We start from the raw sequence: 21,191 nt of genomic DNA on the forward strand, positions 1-21,191 counted from the left end.
TTAGCACATAGAGATCTGAACAGGCAGAGATAACACAAATTAGCAAAGATACAAGCATATCTGTAGAAGAACAGATTTCCTTCTGACCAGAAGTGCCATTGGTGGCCACCACCCTAATTTTCGATGCATCTCTTACCACTGATGACAAGACTTTTCAGCAAATAAAAAGAATTGCTTAAGCACCACCTGAGCTGGGCAGTTTTTATAAGACTTTAGAACTTCAAAGGCCTCGGGCTGCTTAGCCTGCCAATGTAAAGTCACTGAGTATTATCTCCCTGTCTCCTCACTGGGGATCCTTACACCTCACTCAGCATAATGAACTTGGAGACAGAAATCCTTATTCTTCTGCCTCTTTTGTTTTGGCCAAAGATTTCTTCCATCTCCATCGAACTTGCAAGGACGCAGAAGATTCAGTGGGGGAATAAAGAGATGGCATCTGCCTCTGGCTGACATGACTTGTGCCAGTGATCGCGTGGGGATTCCATAATGAAGATTGCAAATCACTTCCTGTCCTCTTGGAGCCTGTCCCATAATTAGAAGATTAAACATTTTGTTTAAATTGGTAATTTTCCCTCTCCCTTCTCTGAGTGCTTCAAACCACTGTTTGGAGCAGTATGAAGACTGGTTAACTGCCTGACATTGGGCTCCATGTTCTAGTTGTGATTGTCAGAGGAGGCTGAGAAAATCTTATTTTAATTAAAAATGCAATTGTTAGCCATACTTCACCTTGTGTGAGGCAGAGGCACTTCTGACTATATGAACTTTCTGATTGCTGAGTGTAGTGAGTATAGCTTTTCTCAGGAGCATCCCATGGAGCCTAACAGGATAATATCCTGAGGTGGGTGTGCAGCTGGCCTTGAAGTATTGCCTTTGCATTGATGGCAGATTTGCCCTTCAGTTGATAGGTTGACTTTGTGTTTGTGGGAGCAGGGGGTCACGTGTAGGGATGGTGTGTTCCTGAATTGAAGGGAATGAAAAGCAGCTCACAGAGGAATGTGGACATTTTCATACTTTTAATGAAACAGAAGAATATATGTTGTTCCTCCCCATGCCACCTACTTAAAAGAATAAAACAAAGGCCTGGAGACTATCAGGTATTGAAGCCCACTGAGAGCCAGGCTTTGTGGTATTTGATTTGTGTGTGTTATTCCGTCTCATCCTAAACCTTTAGGACCCTGGGAAGTCAGTACTCTTATTCCTATTTTGCAGATGAAGAAAGAAGCTCCCAGAGGTTTAGTAACTTGCCCAAAGACACCCTGGAAGTAGATGGTGGACTCTTCTTTCTAGAATTGGGCTCCTGTGGATATAGGTAGCTTTGAAAAAAAAATCTTAGAGCAGGTGTCCTCAAATTATGGCCCACAGGCCACATGTGGCCCACCGAGGACATTTATCTGGCCCGCTGGGTATTTTTGCTGCCGCTGCCTGTCCTGCTTAGCAGCCGATGTGTCCCGGGCCCACAATTCGCGTGCGTGGAATGTGAGCTGCACTGTGCAATGGCCCTCCAACGGTCTGAGGGACAGTGAACTGGTCCACTGTTTAAAAAGTTTGAGGACCCCTGCCTTAGAGTATAGACTGCAGCAGAATGCTGCCATCACTCTACGTTGTACTTGGCCTCCATTCTACTATGCCTCTCATTCTTTATTGGAATTACTTGTTTACATGCCTTTCTTCTTATTGGACTGTGAGTTCCTCAAGGCAGTGCCCAGATCAGTGCTTGCCATAGAGTAAATGCTCAATAAATGTCTCTTGACTAAATAAAGGAAAGAATGAGGGATGAATGAAGCAGTGAATCAAAGATTAGGTGACTGAATTTGTGTCTCTTCTAGATATCTTTTTATATTGAGGCTTAGCACCTCCCCAATTGCTGTCTTTTTCTTGCCTCTTCTTGATGGGAGTAGGTTAAGTCATGTTTGTGAATGATGGTGGCCCTCGTCATAAGAAACTCTGGGTTGAGTGAATCTTGCCTCAAGTAACACATGATCTTCATAAAAGCCTGATTCTATTATTGGAGTAACCTGAGAGTTGGTTGGCATATGTTTTAAAGACCAGTGTTGTATCTGACTCTAAAGCAAGAGATTGATTGGTTTCATTTATTTGCCAAAGCTTTACTGCAAGTCTACTGTGGGCCATAATTGCTGTTTTCTCTCCACCTAGCCTCATAGGCAAAAATAAGAGATCATACAGAACAACAAGATGAGTTTTTTTTTTTTTTTTTTTTGAGACAGAGTCTCACTTTGTTGCCCAGGCTAGAGTGAGTGCCGTGGCGTCAGCCTGGCTCACAGCAACCTCAATCTCCGGGGCTCAGCGATCCTACTGCCTCAGCCTCCCGAGTAGCTGGGACTACAGGCATGCGCCACCATGCCCGGCTAATTTTTTGTATATATATTTTTAGTTGGTCAATTAATTTATTTCTATTTTTGGTAGAGACAGGGTCTTGCTCAGGCTGGTTTCGAACTCCTGACCTCGAGCAATCCGCCCGCCTCGGCCTCCCAAAGTGCTAGGATTACAGGCGTGAGCCACCGCGCCCGGCCAACAAGATGAGTTTTTATTCTGTGTTGGTTGGATCTGGCATATTCATTTCCATTTGATTATATATATATATATATATATATATATATATATATATATATATATATATATATATATATAAACATTTATTGACTACTTTTTCTGGGTTAGTCACTTCTACATAATATCCTACAACACTAGAAGGGCTTTTTGCAGTGATGAAGCTAAGGCTGAAATGGTGGTGATTTGTCCAAGGTCACACACTATTAGTACCAATAAACCCAGGTGTCCTTTTTTTTTTTTGAGATGGAGTCTCTCTCTGATACCTGGGCTGGAGTGCCATGGCATCAGCCTAGCTCACAGCAACCTCAAAGTCCTGGGCTCAAGTGATCCTCCTGCCTCAGCCTCCCAAGTAGCTGGGATTACAGGTATGCACCACCATGCCCGGCTGCCCAGGTGTCTTGACTACCAAATTTCATTCTTTTCTCACTATATGGCATTCCCTATTAATGGGACTAGTTTAACATTAATTTCTTATGTGTTTTATGTTTTGTGCAGGCCTAGGACAAACATGGTTTTCCAAAACTAGAGTTGCTAACAGTTCACTTGAGTTTAAGGAGCCTCAGGAAACACATCTATAGTAACCAGTTAAGGCAGGATGATTTCCCAGTCACATGGTGGAAATATGATATAGGAAGAGTAAAAGCTTTAGGCTTTGACTGGCAATATTTAAATCCTGTCTCTACTAATTTTTAGCTCTTTGGCTTTTGGCGGTTCGCTAAGCAAGCCACCTGTGCCTTGGTTTCCTCACGTGTAGAAATGGGGCTAGAAGAGTTGTGTGAAGAAGACTAAAAAGATAATGAAATGTTATATTCCTGGTACAGAGTATGCACACAGTTAATGGTAACTATTATAAAGCTTGAATAATCACTTGGTAAGGAATCTGGAGAAGGACTTCTATATAGTTTCTCTAAACCCCATGATTCTGTGACCACAGTGCCTCCTAGGAAGTTCTTTGTGATATTTGTGTCTGGCTTTGCCTCTTGAGGCCCATTCTGGCTCACCTAGGCAGCTTTGTTTAAAAGAGGCAACTAAATTCCCTTGTGTACAGGGTTTTTCGGTGTCTTTGTGTTTTTTGGTATGTTTACTGGAGTTCTCAGGTTTCTAAGTAATTTCATTCTGAGACAAGTGAGTAGAATTGATGTCAGGCTGCTTTAACACAGGTGTTATAAACAAGATTAAGAGGTTGTTGAAAAGATATCAGTGGTGCTCTGGGGCTAGCTTTCTGAAGTCATTCTGAATTGACAGCTAATGGGTAGTTTGCCTTGATGGCTCTCTCTGAGTTGGTTGTAACTGACTAGAGATTCACCCACATAGGAAACTTGCTTATGAAAACTCACTTTACTTTCTTTGATGAGGAAGTAAAGCTATAGTAATATGTAATACTGTCTTTGCCCTGTTTTTAGATAGCTTTTTAAAGTTTTTTGATACACTATGCAGCCAAGCTTCAAAACAAACTTTAAATAGGGGTAGATGATTCAAGACAATTATTTTATTATGGTATTTATTTATTTTTGTGTATAAGACACCTATTTATCTTACTCTTGGTAGAGTTTCTTCCTTTCCAGCAAAGTAAACATTTTGCTTATCTTGTCTATTAGATGCTCTTGCTGGGAAATTGAGTATCTTAAAATGTTTTTGAAGTTAGCAGGTATTGGTTTAAAATCACTTAGAAATCAATTTTATAGCCTCACTGAGAGAGAGTTGTGATGATGGGGGTAGAACGTGTAGGGGGAATTTGTAGGTGGCCAAGAAGCATTTACCCAGGCTACCAGAGAATTCCTTTGATCGTATTCTACATGGCCAGGTGGTCAGGGTTCTCCTTTTGTTTTCCAGATGGGGGAAATATTTCTGACACTGAATTGTCTCATCTAAGAATAACTCATTCACCGTCCTTTATTGGGGACAGAGGTATTTTTCCAACTCTAGTGGTTTGTAAAGCTTCTAGAAATAGTAAAACCTTTGAGTTGAGGAAAATAAAGTGCACCTTACACAAAAGCAGACATGAAACCATCTTTTTTCATTGTCTTTGATGGACTCATCAACAGGCATGTATTGAGGCCTTAACACCAGCTACTTCATTCAAGCTGAGAGAGACAGATAAATCAGCACTCAAGTGCTGCAAAGTATATTATATAATCATGCTACATTTTCAGACTCCAAAGTATTGCCCATCATATTGAAAAATATTCTTTTTAACAAGATACTCAGGGTAAAGTTCCGTGTGAGTTCTATCTTCCTTGAAGTAAATGTGGCAACTATTGTATAACAGACTAAGTCTTAAGCTTTAAAAGAAACAGTGGCAGTATCTAAAGTCTTAGGCTTTTGAGACGAAAACCATGTCAGAACCCTTAAGGAATGAATGAACAAATGTTTATAAATGAATAAAATGGTTAGTTTCTCATATATGATCCAGTTCTCACTCCTTCAGCCCTGGATCATTCATTCTCCCCTTCTCATTTTCTCAAAACATCTTTTTTGCTTTTTTTTATATCTGTCCTCTTGGTAGGATACACTGTTTCCCCTCAACTACTGTTGAAAGAGGTATGCAGTTTTGAGTGTTGGTAGTGACCTCAGAGACAATTTATAGAAAAAGTAATTAAAGATTTCCTTGCCCCACTTTAGTCTTAATGAAATAATCCATTGCTAGAGGCAATATTCCACTGGCTGGATACTTCTCCGTCATGATTACATGTAACAGGTGTGCCATGTAAAGTGTGTAACACTCTATGGGGCTGCTGGTTGCTGAATACATTACCCCCCTGTCAGATAAGTGTAAAGTACCTGTAGCCTTTGTGTCATCCTAAGTAGTAGTAAGGTGAATTTATTGTATCTGAGCCTTGGTTTAAAACTATAAGTAATTTTCAGTAGCTTTCCCGTATTAATTTATTATTTAATATTTAAAGATTCAGATGGATTGGTGTTGATGGTAGGTGTCCTGGGGCTCAGTGTGGGTTCCTCCAAATGATCTGAGGGAGTAGGTTTTTTTTTTTTTTTGACAAGAGTATCACCTCAAAAGGGAGTAGGTTTTTACTGAAATCTCCATGTAGGCAGATGGCAGTGGGCTCTTCTTGGTAGCAGAATTGCAAACAGATAAGGACCAACTGTGGAATAAAGCTCGCCCAACTAAAAGCATTGGCAGAAAAGCAGCAAAGGGATTTTAGTGTTGGCTGAAAGGTGGCAGGGAGAGATGATGCAAAGTATACCTTTACGATGATAGTTTCTGAGGAGGTGACTAAGGAATGGAGTCTGGAGGTTGTGTATAATGCTGATTCCAGCCCAGTTCTGTGGCTTCAGGCCCCAGTCTTATCACTACCATCTCAGTTTACTCATCCTTAAAATCAGTGTTGGACTAATATTCTTTATCTGGATCTGAGTTTTACCATGCTTACCCTCTGAATATTACTTGGTGCCACCACTGTAGAATTTACTAAGCTAATATAAAGTATAGCCCTGGGTGGTATAAAGTGAGGAACCATGTAGGTGCAGAACAGATGAATTCTGCTGGGCTGCAGTCACCCAATGATCCAAGGAACTTTGAGAGTTTGCATTCATTTGCTGGTAATAAATTATGATTCCTGGTTAGTTCATTGGTTTAGCCATCCTTTCCTGTTGTGCTGCATTCCTTGATCACCAGTATGATATAGATGCCCATCCCATGGTCCCTTTGTTTCCTGTGCGTACTTCAGCCACAGCACCAACCAGAAGGTTCAGAACTCCTCCATTCGTGTGTATATGTTGTGATTCTCACAAGATTGAAAACATCTGTAAGCTCCAGAAGGGCAGTTCCTTTCTCTCTTTTCTCCCCATGTGTTCACAAGGACCCATGTACATATCACTCATGGTTTATTTATCAAGTGGGATTTCTTTTTTAATAACCTTAGAAAATGTTAGAAAATGTTTCATTCTTGAAATAAGGTATAATCTGTAGACAGAAAGATTTTGTTTTGTTTTCATCCTGCATTTGTTCATCGCTGGTATTTACACATCTTTAAAGCCTATCAACAGGGTGGATAAAATAAATTATTTTTTAACTTAAAAAAGATGGAGATAAATTATGATTTTGAAAAACAGACAGTGAAAATATAATTTTCATTTAAGTTGGTTTAAGGCTCAGCTATTGAATGCCAGAATCTTAGAAGTCTGGAAAGTCCAGCCAGAGAGGCCTGTTGACAGCAGCATGACGTAGTTCAGGCTCTGTTGGGACACTTTCCGTGAATGGGGAGCTTTTTCTGTTCTTATTCACTTTAGTGGCTGTATATGTGCTAATGTGTGTGGAGCCAGAAGTCTGTCTCTCATTGATTTAGCAGTATGCATTAAGTGCCTGCTATGAGCAAGGCACTGTTAGGTGCTGAGGTGTGTGTGTGTTAGGAGCAAGGGTCAGATCCCAGGGTTCCTACCCTTGAGAGTCTAGCTTATGATTTAGCAGAGGAGATGAATATGAGTACATATGTTATGTGCTGGTAGAGATCTGCTGAGGAAGCTCAGAAGTTTCCTGGAGTACAAGGAGGACTCTTGGAGGGGGTGACATTGATCTGGGGTACAAGGCTGAGTAGGATTTCTGTAGCTGAAATGGAAGGGGTTGGAAGGTGATATGCCATTCATTGTGGAACTCTGTGCGTCTACCCTATTCCAAGAGAGCTGTTTAAATAAGTGACAGTGACTCCTGGGTCCCTCCCTGAATCATCTCTGATTCCCTTATCCATTTTTCCTATACCAAGGTTTCCAGGCCCTGTGCTATCCTACCCATGCATTCTCTAGTTTGTAATGTGCCTCTTTTAATGTGCCATAGCTAACTCAGTGCTGTGGGACTGTGGCTGAATTGGATGTTATGCTTCTGAAAGTGCACCATTAATATGCATTAGCTTTAAAAAAATTTAAAGCTGGTTATCCTTTGACTCATTGAATTTGAGGTTTACCAAAACCCTCAGCTCTTTTTTGAATGAACTGTTTTTGAGTCACATTTTCCTTGGAAGGTACTTTATTTTTATGTTTGCTATTTTGAATTTAAACAGATGACTTTGTACTGCTCCTCAACCAGTTATGGATCTACCTATCTGTGCTACCATTTGCCCACATCTCTTCTATTTGTCCACTTGAATAACTTTGTGAAATATCTCGTTGATCTTAAGGTACCCTGTGTGTATTGTAAACCCTTAACCTTAATCGGCAGTAGCAATATCAAAGAATCACAGACAGTTGGGCATGACTTGGTCTGTATGATCCCCTACTAGCTTCTAGTGGTCCCTCCCTCTTTATTCCCTTCAGTGTGTGCCTAACCATACCATTTTGCCAAATTTACTTTAGATCCTTTTGAAGAAATAAATTATTATAAACATAGCTGAAGTCTCCTGCATACCCTTCCATAATCCCATTTCATTGTATCCACCCCCCATCTACTTTCCCTCTTTCCCTCCTTAGAAAGTAAATAATCTATCCTGAATTTAGTGATTATTCCCATGTATTTTTTTACTGTTACTACTTATGCACACATCCATTGATCATCGAACTTTTTTCTTATTACAAATATACTCCAGTGAACATTCTTCAAATATCTCATTGTGTATATGTGTGAGAATTTCTTATATATATATACATATATGTATATATATGTATATATATATGAACTTCTGGGATAATCATAGAATATATGCATCTTCACTATTATTAGGCATCACTAATTAGCTTTGTTCTCATTTATACTCCTATAAGCAAGTTTTAACAGTTCCTGTTTCTCCACATCTTCACCAACACTTGGTATTGCCTTATTTTTATTTTTTACTTTTGTTAATCTTATGTTATCTCATAGTTTTAATGTGCATTTTCTTGATTTATAATGAGGTTTGGCCACTTTTTATATGCTTATGGGCTACTCAGTATTTTGTGTGTGTGTGAGATCATATGCTTATATTCTTTGTCAAAAGTTGGTTTTAAGTAATTTTTAAAGTCTGTTGTATATACAGGACTTTGCAGTTTGCAGTCATTAAGAGAAATTGAATTCTAGGCTTTCTTTTCAAAGTCCTATGTCTTTATCTTATTTAATCTTCCTATTTCCTTATCTTAACTAAAGGCAGTCCTGTGAGGTAGCAGAGCAAGGGCAGAGCATTTTTGTAAATGCAGCACTGGTAAGTCAGATGACTTATCTAAGGTCACATGACTGTTAAGTGATTCACTAGAACCCAGATTCTTTACATTGTACCGTGTTATTTCTTTTAGATCAGTGGTATTCTGTTGTTGTTGAATTGATATCTAATATTCCCTCCAGTACCTAATAGAGTGATATTTAGGTTCTATTAGCTCAGTAAATACTTCCTTAATGAATGAATGAATGATGATGGTTCTGGTGTAGCTGACAGAACATATTTATAATAAGTGTGCTAAAATGGAGATACTTTACCTTCCAGTAATTTTACAAGTATCCGCCTATGTTAGTTTTGATAAATAAAGAAACTGAATCAACATTTAGCTTTCTGATGGAGCCGCAGAATCAATCAGAAGATGTCAAAGTAAATTATGGACATTATAGTTTGTACTTCTAAAAAAGACATCTATACACCCTTTGAAGATGAGATGAATATATCTTCAGAATTAACAAGGAATAAGAATTTTTTTTTGGTAGGAAAAATTGATTAAGTAGAGTGACTAGTGATTTAAATCATAAGTCACATCCATCTTGTCAGCCAATCAGATTACAGATCATAAGTGAGACTGTTGGTAATTTTGATTCTTTGATGCATTGACATTTTTCCTCCTCATTGTGGACGTTGATAAAAAACATTCTTCAGTAAATACTGTAGTCTCAGTGCTTATAATTTTTTTATTGGGAATAAATAGCAGTCCTGTTTTATATTTTGCAATGATTTTGCTTTGGGATTTTGAGTTCTTGGTACCTCTTTTGTCCTCCAGGAAAAAAGATAGTAGATTGTCATGATTCATTGATTTTTTTTTTTTTTTTTTAAGCTTTAAGTCTTGCAAATTCGCAAAGGCATAATGTAAAGTTATATGTGAATATCTGGAATTTTTACTCAGATATCTCTGACATATATGATGATGATAATCCCTTACATTAGTATAGTTTTTTATAGTTTACATAGGGCCCCTTTGTAAGGTGTTTTGTTTAGTTATCACAACAGTCCTTTGAGGCAGGTAGCACTTCCTGTCTCTGATTACTTTGATCTCTAATTATGAAGTTTGGCTGATGGTAGTTGCAGCATTAGAGATTGTGAGCTTTTTCAGTTGTGGTGCCTTAAGCAAATTTGCAGGGGAGCCCTGATGTTAACTTTGGCAGGTTTCATGCCTGCAAATATTGATTGAGCCAGAAGTCCTAGTTGTAAAATGTCACCAGTGAATGTGCAGCCAGTAAAGGCAAGGGAAAACTCATTACTGCAGCTCATCTGTAACTTCTGGGTCAGGCCACTCACTACCATCTGGTAAAAATGAATGTTTGAAAACTCCCTTTTATTCTGAGAGAAAGTAATCAGAAGAGGTTAACAGCAGATGATTTCAGAGCATTTCAAATTGGTTAGATCAGTCCATTCGCAAGCTTGGATTTGTGACATTCCATATGTCTAATTATCTCAAAAGGTATTAGAAAGCTTTAAAATTATGAAATCCCAAAATAATGGTAGGAAGGAATTTAATTATATGTATACTTTCCTTTCTGCCCTGTATTACACACCCTTCACCCCACTTTCCCATTGAAAGTGTTTATACTGAAAAAGAAAAAGTGACAGATAGGAAAGGAAGAAATAAATAGGATTGCTGTCTTGAAATAATATAATTTTTTTTTAAGTATGAGAGCAAGACTAGACCTATTTTATATCTCTTTAAGGAGAAAGATTAGGAAATTGTAAGTTTACAGGTTTCTTCTCTATTTAATAAACTCTTTAACTGAGTGATCCAAAGGTAGAGGGGGCGCAGTTTAGGGAGGAGGTGAGTATCTGGTCACTGTTGGTGTTACGAAAGCCCTAATATATGCCTGGCCAGAGATATTTTAAAGAAGATTTAAACCTCAAGTAGATGATTTTGTTAGAACAAGGGTACCCAGAGTCTGGACTGTCTCTAGTGCCTTGGAATTATTTCTGAAGAATGAATACATTATCTCTCTCCCTCTGTTTTTGTACACTTGGACATTAAAAACACAAATTCAGTGAAAAGTATTACTGAAAATAAATAGTAATTTATTTGTTTGTTGTCATTGTGTCTTTCCTCAATCACGTGTACTAAAGAGTACAACTAACTGGCAGTGGGGGGAGATGGTGCTGTCAAATATCTTGATATTAAAAAGAGATCTACCACATTTTATAATCCAACTGTTTTTTTTTTTTTAAAGATTTTTTTGAGACAGGATCTTGCTTTGTTGCCCAAGCTGGAGTATAGTAGCATGATCGTAGCTCACTGCAGCCCTGAACTCCTGGGCTCAAGTGGTCCTCTTGCCTAGCCTCCCGAGTAGCTGGAAATGTAGGCATATACGACCATGCGCGGCTAATTTTTAATTTTTTTGTAGAGATGGAGTCTTGTTATGTTGCCCAGGCAGGTCTCAACTCCTGGCCTCAAGCAGTCCTCCTGACTTGATCTCCCAAACTGCTAGGATTACAGGCATGAGCCACCGTGCCTGGCCTAAAAGCTAACTATTAAAGATCAAAGCCCGTTCCAACCTTGAGCCTCCTTGATTTTTAATCAAGTATGTCTCTTGGAGCTCCATGTGTTGTTTTCTATGGGCCAAACTGTGCTTTATACTTCAGAAACCTAAGCCTTTTTGTGCATGCATACATATATATACAAATAACTGTATGACAATGGTTATTGTTCCCAGTTTTTAAACTGAGAAATCTCAAGCCAAGAGAGAGTAAGCTACTTTTCAGGGATGCTGAATAGAGGGGCCAGGATTTGATCCAAAGGTGGAAAATCTGTATTCAGAACTCATTGTCTGTACAGGATGTCACATTCAAGCAGGTTAGGAGCCTTTTCCTGTTGAGGGCTTCTAGTTATAACTCTCCTGTCTAACATAGGGACTAGTCTGTATTCATATATTTTAATAGCTCTGTTTATTTATTTACAGGTTATGTCTTCAGTATCCTCTTTCTTTCCAACCAATCTTGAATTAGTATGGAGAAAAAGGAAAAACACTTGACTGGGAATTAAAAGCCTTATATTTTTGTTCATTACAGACAAGTTGCTTAAACTCATTGAGCTCAGATTTCCCTATTCTATAAAGAGAGAAATAAACTAAATTATTTCTTTCTTCCAGCTCAAATTTCTGAGTCTTTCCTATTGTTTGATATTTAGGAAACAGCACTTCATGCCTTACTTGGAAGACCCTTTTCTGAAGTTAGCTGAGCCCCTTAGTGCTAGGTGAAGAATTCTGGTTTATTACAAGGTTGTAGAGGTTTCCTTTTACTTTTTTCATTTCCGTAATAGAATTGGATATCTTTTTTCATCTATTAATGTGAAAGTGTCTTTTATGAATTATCCCCTTAGCCAGGAAACTTGGAATATTCAGCTATATTTAGAAACACAGACATTTACATTGTTAATATTACATTGTTATATTCTGATACAAATGTGCTCTTCACATTAATAATTGTACTGAGTGTTTTCATAATTTATCATAATGATACCATTATTGCTTATTATAGAAGTTCCTTTTCTCCCCCAGCCCCTGAGTCTAATTGAGGTCGAGACAGACCATAAATGCAATAATATAGATTGCATGCTCAGAGGAAATGGAGTTGGTTTCATAGTGGAGTTTTAATTTAGGATTCGTTCTGGTGATGTAGCCTCTTCCTATGGTACATTACTTTGAGCCCAATATAACTGCATGTTCCCACAGCCCCTCATTATAGCTACAGCTTCTCACTGCTTTTTAATTAAAAAAAAATAGAGGGAAAAATGAAACCTAAAGCTTAGGTTGGATATTGTCTGGGTACACAGGGAGTATCCTAGGCAGATTGCTTACTTAATTTTTTAACTCTTTCAAAGCTTTCATGAAGACGTCTTCATTTCAATTTCCAGGGGGATGGATGGAGACACACACTCATATACACACAGCCCCATATGCAATAGACTTCAAGATTATTGGCAAGTAAAGGCACCATATATATTATCTTGAAGCCTACTATAAGCTTTGGGTAAGTAGGACTCCTTTATGTATCCTAGAAAGGCTACCAGCTGTGTGCTTGCATGGTGGCAAATGCTTGGTGAGCTTTTATACCTCTCATCACCTATTGGGAGTAGAGCAGGGAACGTAGAAGATTGTAAAAACCCTTAAAGGCAGATGTTCTGGTACATCAGAAGTTAAGAGTTAATCATTTTTTCCTCTAGTTCTGTGGGCAGCAGAAGCAGAGAAATGACTTTATTAAGCACAGTTGCTTTTGTCATTCCTTCATCTTGAGGGATTCCAAATACCTTCAGATACCAAAACAAATTAATCTCCAAAGGTGACTGGTAAGCATGGCTTAAGCCTCTTGGGATTGGTTGTGTAAGACACAGGGAGAGCTTGGCCTGAGCTGCTGACCTCTCTGACAGGCTGAGAGTGTTATATTCTCTTTCTGGATCAAAAGCCCTTGGGCTCCTCTGTCGTGAAATCAGTTTGACAGCTCTGAGCTTCTTCCCTGCTTACAATTCTTCTTTTGTTTTATATAAGCAATGGCTCTCTCAGTGGTGAATATTGGGTTAAATATAATCAAGAAGTTTATTTGTGTGTCAGGTTGTTGAGTTAGTGTCATAATTTTTAGAGTGGACAGTCAGGACTTCAGCTTTATAAGAGTCCATATTTCATTCAATGTTGCTGGAAAGACAGTTCCATTTTGGCTTTATCTGGGAACAGGAATCCCTCAGATGGAAATGCCCTAGACCTGTGCAGTTCCATACTGTGGCTGCTGAGCACATGAAATGGGGCCAGTCTGTATTGAGACATACCGTAAGTGTGAAGTGTTATACATATCAGATGCCTAAGACCCGGTATCAAAAACAAGAATGTAAAATATCAAATTAGTAATTTTTAAATATTTGATTACATGTTAAAGTGATATTTTGGATGTATTGGATTAAATAAATATATTATTAAAATTAATTTAACTGTTTTTACTTTTTAAAAATGTGACTACTCTGTGGCTTGCATTACATTTCAATTTGATACTGTCCTAGATTGTTAAGCTATGGTAGCAAGGCAGTGTTTGTCCTGTTCATACTCATGTGCCCAGTCCTCAGCACAGAGTTGGCACTTAATAAATGTTGAAGAAATGAATCTTAGCCTTTATTATTCAGAGTGGTCATATCTCAGGAATGGGTGGAAACCTCTCTATGTGTAGTGTTAGTGTTTTAAAGAGATACCATAGAGGGTTAAGAAGAGAAGTAAAGAAGAGAAGTTTTTAAAAATTGTGCCTTGGGTGGGGAAAATGCAGAAATAAAATATTCTGGGCCTTTGCACAGCTTTCCCATCTCTTGGAGAGGAAGATGGGAGCTGTCGTGTTGGTAAAGGAGCCGTATCAGAGTGCCTTTAGTGGGTTCTGCTCTGCTCTGCCACAGAGCTGTCAGAAGAGGAGCTAAAGCTGAAATACTGTGTGTGAAGGGGAAGAAGGTTGGAGAAACAGTTGGTGAACCTGAAGTTTGCTCTCTTAGGGATAGTATACTTAGACTATTCATAAAAGTTATTAAAGAGCTGTTCTTGTTTAAAGGATTCACACTGGCTGGCCCTAGTTATCCATCCTGTGTTTTCATTGAGACATGACCTTAGTGGAAGCCTGAGACTGCTGTTGGACCAGCTGATTACTTGAGGATGCTTCAAGCCTTAGAATTCTTTAATAAATTATTTGTTGAATTAATGATTTAACAAATACTGTTTAACTTAAACAAGGTCTTGTATGACTTATGTGGGTATATGTTCTTGCTTGAAAGTTCCTCAGGTCTGTCTCAGTTAGGGTCCTAGAATCATGGTAGATTAACAAGCTTTCCAGAGAGCATGTTCAACTTTTAGAAGGGACCAGGTTGTCTTTGTGAGAGTTTATTGAAAGATCTCCAGCATCCTGTCTTCCTACTTATAAAATAGAACTATTACCTACTTCTCCCCAGAGATGTGGTGAAAATTAAAATTCTGCAGAAGGAAAGTGCTGTTGTCAGTGGAAATTATTAAAGGTAAAAATTAAATTCCTCTCCTGACTTCTGAAATGTTTGTTTTAAAGAAGCAGATTGGAAGATGTGCTCAAAAGAGACATTGCCAGAGTTATTTCTATTTTGCATTTCTTTTTATTTTTTTTTTTTTGCAATCACACAAGAGGAGGTTTATTTTCTGGCTAGCCAGGGTCCAAGCCCCAGAGCACCAACGCAGTGGCCACTCTCGCAGGCAAGGACCTCTATTTTGCATTTCTTAACTGTGGCAGTATTTAGCGTTCTCCTTTTAATTGTGGTCCACTGCCTTTTCTGTCTACTCTCAGAGATAAACAATCCAGAAATCTCCTTTCCGTTGAGAGCTGTGGAGCTCATGCCTTGACTTGGCTGCTCCAATAGGCTCACGCTAATCAGAATCACAGCAGGGCTTGTTTTATGAGCTTGAAAGAATTAGTGTTCCCAGGGGGCTGAAGTTCTATACCTGCTGGGGAGCTACAGATTTCAGGCTCAAAGCCTCCTCTCCTTTAGGAGGGAACTCCCTTCCCTTCTTCTCACATGGAAGCCACCACCTCCTTTTTCTTGTAGTCTGTGGTTACTGGCATTTTGATTTTCTTTTCCCTCCCTCCCTTTCCCTCCCTCCCTCCCTCCCTCCCTCCCTCCCTCCCTCCCTCCCTCCATCTCCCTCCCTCCCTCCATCTCCCTCCCTCCCTCCCTCCATCTCCCTCCCTCCCTCCCTCCCTCCCTCCCTCCCTCCCTCCCTCCCTCCCTCCCTCCCTCCCTCCCTCCCTCCCTCCCTCCCTCCCTTCCTTCCTTCCTTCCTTCCTTCCTTCCTTCCTTCCTTCCTTCCTTCCTTCCTTCCTTTTCTTCCTTCTTTTTCTTCCCTTTCTTTTGTAGAACAGTAATTATAGTAATTTTTGTCCTTATGGAAATAGGGTGTGTTCATATGAAATTATAATCTATCCTAGGGAGACTAGGAAGAAAGTGAAAAATAACAGATGATATCCCACAAACTAAATTGTCTAATGTGAGTTTTCTGAGCAGTGTCATATGCTCAGACTTACTGAAGCACCTGGTATGTGGAATGAGCAGGAAAGGTGATTGTAGAGGGGAATGACTTTTTCACCACTGGTGTAGTGCATGCAGTTCAGTAAAAGTCAAAAGGTGAGGTGTGTAATATGTATAATAGAAATTTATTTGTTATTACCAAACAACTTAGCAGTCTGGCAGTAAATGTGGCATTTTCTTCTGTTTAGTAGTAACATACCACATCACACCTAGCACACTATTGGTGGGTGCAGTTATTGTCAGACAAAGAAAAGCTTATTGAAGAACCTAATACAAATGTTTTGTTGGGGAAGACAGAGTCATGTGTATTACCTCATAGTGATTATTTTATGTAGTTGTTTATTACTGTTATAGTTTAGAGTTCTCTCACTTTAAAAGCAACCTTTTGAAGTTCACAGGAAAAAGAATTATAATTTTCATTTGCAGATAATGAAACTAAGGTTTAGCGAGGCAGATGAAGGGCCCAGAATTACATAAACCAGTGGTAAGTTGAGCTGAATGGAGACATTAGGCCGTTTGATGTTTGGTACAGTGCTGTTTCTCCTCACCTCTGAAGCCCACATCAGTACTGCCCTGTTTTATTCTAATTTAATAGAAATCAACAGTAAGAACTCCTTCATGGTTTGCATCGTAAAAGGCAAAATGAGTGCAAATGAGGCAAAAGGGTGCCATGGCACATGCCTGTAGTCACAGCAGCTTAAGAGGCTGCGGTGGGAGGATTGCTTAAGCCCAAGGGTTTGAGTCCAGCCTGGGCAACATAGTGAGACCCCCTCTCTTAAAAAAAATAATTAATTAAAAAAAAAAGGCAAAATGAGGTCCTAACAGAGTATGATGGAAAGAGCCTTGGACTAGGAGTCAGGAAGTACCAATTCTATAATATTTTGAGTGGTGGTAATTATTTTGTGACCTTGGATAATACTTGGCCTCTGGGCCTTTTTAAAAACAATTTTGAACTTTTATTTTTAACTTACAAATAATAGTTGTATATAGTTATGGGGTATAATGTAATGTTTTAATATATGTTTACAGTGTGGGATGATTAAATCAGACTAATTAACAAATTCACCTTACATATGCATATCCTTACATACTTTATTTTTTTTGTGATGAGAACATTTACAGTCTATTCTTTTAGCAATTTTGAAATATACAGTGCATTATTAATTTTTTGTAGCCAGCATATGGTACAAGGGATCACTAAAACTTATTTTTCCTATTTAACTGAAACTTTATACCCTTTGATTAACATCTCCCCTTTCCTCATGTATTCCCTTCCCCTAGTCTCTGGTAACCATCATTCTACCCTCTACTATGTGTTTAAGTTTTTTAGATTCTACATGTAAATGAGATCATGTGGTATTTGCCTTTTTGTGCCTGGCTTATTTCACTTAGCTTGATGTCCTCCAGGTTATCCATGTTGTAGCAAGTGACAGGATTCCCCCCCTTTTAAGGCTGAATAGTATATTACTGTGTATATGTACCACATTTGCTTTATCCATTCATCTAATGTTGGGCACCTAGGTTGCTTCCATATCTTAGCTATTGTGAATAATGCTGCAGTGAACATGGGAGGGGAGGTTTGTCTTCAGCGTACTGATTTCAATTCCTTTGGATGTATACCCACAAGTGAGATTGCTGGATCATATGGTAATTCTAGTTTTTAATTTTTTGAGGCACTTCCATACTATTTTCCATGACGGCTATATTAATTTGTAGTCCTACCAGTAGTACACAGCGTTTCCTTTTTTCCACACCCTCACCAACACTTGTTATTGTTCATCTTTTTGATAATAGCCATTCTAAGAGGTGTGACATGGTATTTCATTGTGGTTTTCATTTGCATTTTCCTGATGATTAGTGCTGATGAGCAATTTTTCATATATTTTGGTCATTAGTGTATCTTCTTTTAAGAGGTGTCTATTTAGGTTCTTTGCCCAGCCTCTGGGCCTTATTCAGCTCTTCTGTAAAATAGAGTTGACTCTAGGAAGTTAGCTATGTAATATTCTCTGTTTGGACCGCTCGTGAGTGACTGTATAAAAAGCTTTGTGATCTCTCTTACACTTGAATTGAAACCATGTACTAAGGGGTTGGTGTTAAGGGTTGTCTTTCCTAATAAGTGAGACCCAGTGTCCCCATCTCGAGGTGGCCTTTGTTCCTTAATATTTCTGTATAGACAGATTTTGTGAAGTGGTAAAACTGCATATTAAAAAAATTCTGTTTAAAAAAAGCCTCTGATTTTCACGGTGTATTTACAGAATCATTAAGAGTCTGAAAAATGACCGTGTAGAGCTTTACTTACTCTGTGTTGTGGGAGAAATTATATGCTGTGGTGCTTTTCAGTCAGGGAATTCTTGAATGCTTTTAGAATATTTGCTTTCTATGCCTTTCTACATCTTTTCCAGCTCTAAAATCCTGTGCTTTTTTCCCTCTTTCTCAGCCCAACAGGGGCACAAAACGTCCCCGGGATGATGAAGAGGAAGAGCTGAAAATGCGTCGGAAGCAAGCTGGTACTCGAGAACGTGGCCGCTACCGGGAAGAGGAAATGAGTGTGGTGGAAGAAGCAGATGACGACAAGAAAAGGCTGCTTCAGATTATTGACAGAGAGGGAGAGGAGGAAGAGGAAGAGGTAATGTGGCCGAGCTGGTGGCAGCTGAGGTGTCTGGCCCTGACATAGTATCTATAGAGTATCATTTTGGGCCAAAGACTTAGCTTCTCTGAGCATACCATCTCCATCTCTAAAACAGGGTTAAGCATTCTTATTTCACAGTGTTGATGTAAAGGTTAAGTGGGATAATGGAGCTGGAAAAGCATTTTGCGAAGTGTAAAGGATATCACAGGTAGAGTTTTTAAATTATTCTGCATTATGTGCTATAATCAAGGCCCAGGCACTGAGCTGTGGGAACAGAGAGGAAGGGACTATTGATGTTGTGTGTCTAGGATTAGGGAAGGCTTCCTAGATCATGCCAAGGACACATAGAAGGCACTTGCATTTTTTAATATAGTTAATAGCTTTTGAAAGAGTCAAATTTTATCAAACAAATGGAAGGGCTTCTGGGACAGAAGAAATAACCTTAGCAAAGCAACAAAGGTGGAGAAATTCAAGGGGATATTTAGATGTGACCGAAAAAGTACAGTTTAGGGAAGGAGATGCCTTGGGGCCTTTCTGTTTTCTGTTCCTCAAGATGCCTTAGGGCTTTTGCACCCTGGACCTCTGGACCTTTTGACCTCTATACCCTCTTTGGGAATGCTCTTCTTCCTGAATGCTTTGCACGGCTGGTTTCTTCTCATTCAGGTCTTGGTGCAGATATTCCCTCCTCTACGAAGTCTTTCCTATCTCTTAGGTAATACTGCAAGCCATTCTCTCATTTTCTTATCACTTTATTCTGTATATTGTCTGCACAGCACGTATCATGATTTGAAATTCTTGTTTATTTTACTCATTGGTGTCCTTCTCCCAACCTCTCATGAAAACAGGGACTGGCTCTATTTTGTTCACGGCTATATCTCTGGCACTCAGAGCAATACCTGCTCTTGGTAGGCCCTTAATAAATATTTATTAAATGAATGAATGAAGCTGAGAAGAGTAGAGGTATTATATCAGTGATTAAAAACAAAATGACCTTACCTTTGTGTCTCTTTAAATCTTTACGTGTTATCTTGCATGTTATTTCACTGTGGCATTTTGTTCAATATGATGAATTATGGAAATAGATTCTTAAGAGCCAGCTGTTTTTCAGTGCCCTCAAAGACATGATGCTAAGTTTGTATTTTAAAAAATGAGGCTGGAATGTGAATCTGGGAAGAATGAAAAATTGATTCATATTCCAAAAAGGTCTTTACTGTGTGTTATGACAATAGCTCTCTCTTCAGTAGGATTTGCACCAGTGCCAATTTGGGGGTCTTCCCCTAAAAGAGGATGACACTTTGGAAATCTGTGATGGTAGTCAGTCTTGAATTTCTGAATTTTCTCTCTGAGAGCAGGAGCAGCCTTGCCAGGGGTTAGACAAACAGCGTGTATAGCACATTCTCCCTCCTTCTCTCTACAGCAGCCTCTGCTCAATCTGTTAGCCCTGCAGCAGCAGTTAATTGGCAGGTATAATTCCCATGTAGGGCAAGGCTGGTACTGGAGGATTAGGATAGTAGCTGTCATGGGTAAGTGGTTTCTAGCCTGGGAGACAGAAATGTAATGTGGGACCAGCCCTTCTGTTAAGGGACAGGGAAAAAGAGATCACTTTGTAAAAATGACACATGGAATGCTGCAAGTCCAGGAGTTATATTCTCACTGCCACTGAAGTCCCATTTGATGAAAAACAAGTGATGTTTGCCCCTGTAAAGTCACGTGAACTTGTAAAATATTATTGTCCTTTTTGTGCTACATCACCAGCATTCATCTTTCTGAAATCTCCCTCTGGTTTCTGACGTTGAGCTATTGGAGATACTGCTGTGGCCGATGACTAAGACTGATAATTCAGTTTTCCCCCTGTGTTGGAGAGAAATTAAAGGAGGGAAGGCCAAACCTTGGAGAGGCCAGAACTTTGGAAATCCTATGAGAACTTTATTACCACTCATATGATTTTTCTACCGGGTGGGCAAGATGTTAGCTAAGGGAAAGAAAAGCAGTGGATGTTGAAGTTGCTTGAAAGTGATTTAACCCTTTCCTAGAAATTTTGATTATTTTAGTTAAATTCTAGAGGTATGTTGGGTACATTGTGTCAACTGCTAATAAGAACAATAACAGCTTGCATTAATATAGTTTACAAAGCAGTTTTGTGTACATCATTTCTTTAGGTCTCTCTATGACCTTGAAAGATACAGGTAACATTTTCATTCATCCCTCTTTTCCTTCCACCCTCCCTTCCTTTCTTCTTCCAGCAGATCTCCACTGAGTAGCTGCTGTATGCCAGGCACTGGAGAATCAGCAATGAACAAGTAGACATGGGCCAGCAGCAGGGATGTTTGTTCTGGTTTGGGGTTGGAGAGATTATCTGGGCCAGATCTTGCCAGACCTTCCTTATATAGGTCATGTGAAGGATTTGGGATTTTATTCTAAGTGCAAAATAGATGAGTTCAGGAAAGACTTGTAAGGTAGAATCAGCTGGACTTGGTGAGGGTCTAGAGTATATTCAGCAAAATAGCATTTGCCACATGGCTGGTAAGTAGTGAAACTAGGCTCTGAGTCCTGACTGAGTTAGGACACTGGCTTCAGTTGCCATGTCTCTGTAAGCTCTAGACGCTGGGAAAGGAGGTAGAGGTCGAATAGAGCCCCTCAGGATCCAGGAGTCACTGATATAATCTAAGAAATGTCTCATACTCAAAATGAATTTATAAGTATCTCCCACTTAAAAGCCAGTATAGGGAAATAGAAATTTAATAATAAAATAATAGCTAACATTTTTGAGTACTTACAAAATTATGGGATGATTCAGTGCTTTCCAAATGGGTCTATTTGA

At 39.1% G+C, this 21,191-nt stretch overlaps 1 protein-coding gene across 3 annotated transcripts in view; it reads left to right on the plus strand.

Annotated features, from left to right (window-relative positions):
• Nucleotides 1-21,191, plus strand: part of CTNNBL1 (catenin beta like 1) — a 164,944-nt gene that overhangs the window by 15,426 nt on the left and 128,327 nt on the right. The window contains exons 2-3 of one of the 3 annotated variants that reach the window (XM_076011114.1): nt 12,550-12,698; nt 18,179-18,367. In XM_076011114.1, coding sequence (XP_075867229.1) covers nt 18,230-18,367 — 138 coding nt within the window. In that variant the 5' untranslated portion in view covers nt 12,550-12,698; nt 18,179-18,229. The remainder of the gene's footprint in view (nt 1-12,549; nt 12,699-18,178; nt 18,368-21,191) is intronic. The other 2 variants (XM_012754875.2, XM_012754874.2) reach the window with 2 other exon arrangements.

This window comes from Microcebus murinus, chromosome 16 (assembly GCF_040939455.1).
Source record: "Microcebus murinus isolate Inina chromosome 16, M.murinus_Inina_mat1.0, whole genome shotgun sequence".
Lineage (NCBI taxonomy): Eukaryota > Metazoa > Chordata > Mammalia > Primates > Cheirogaleidae > Microcebus > Microcebus murinus.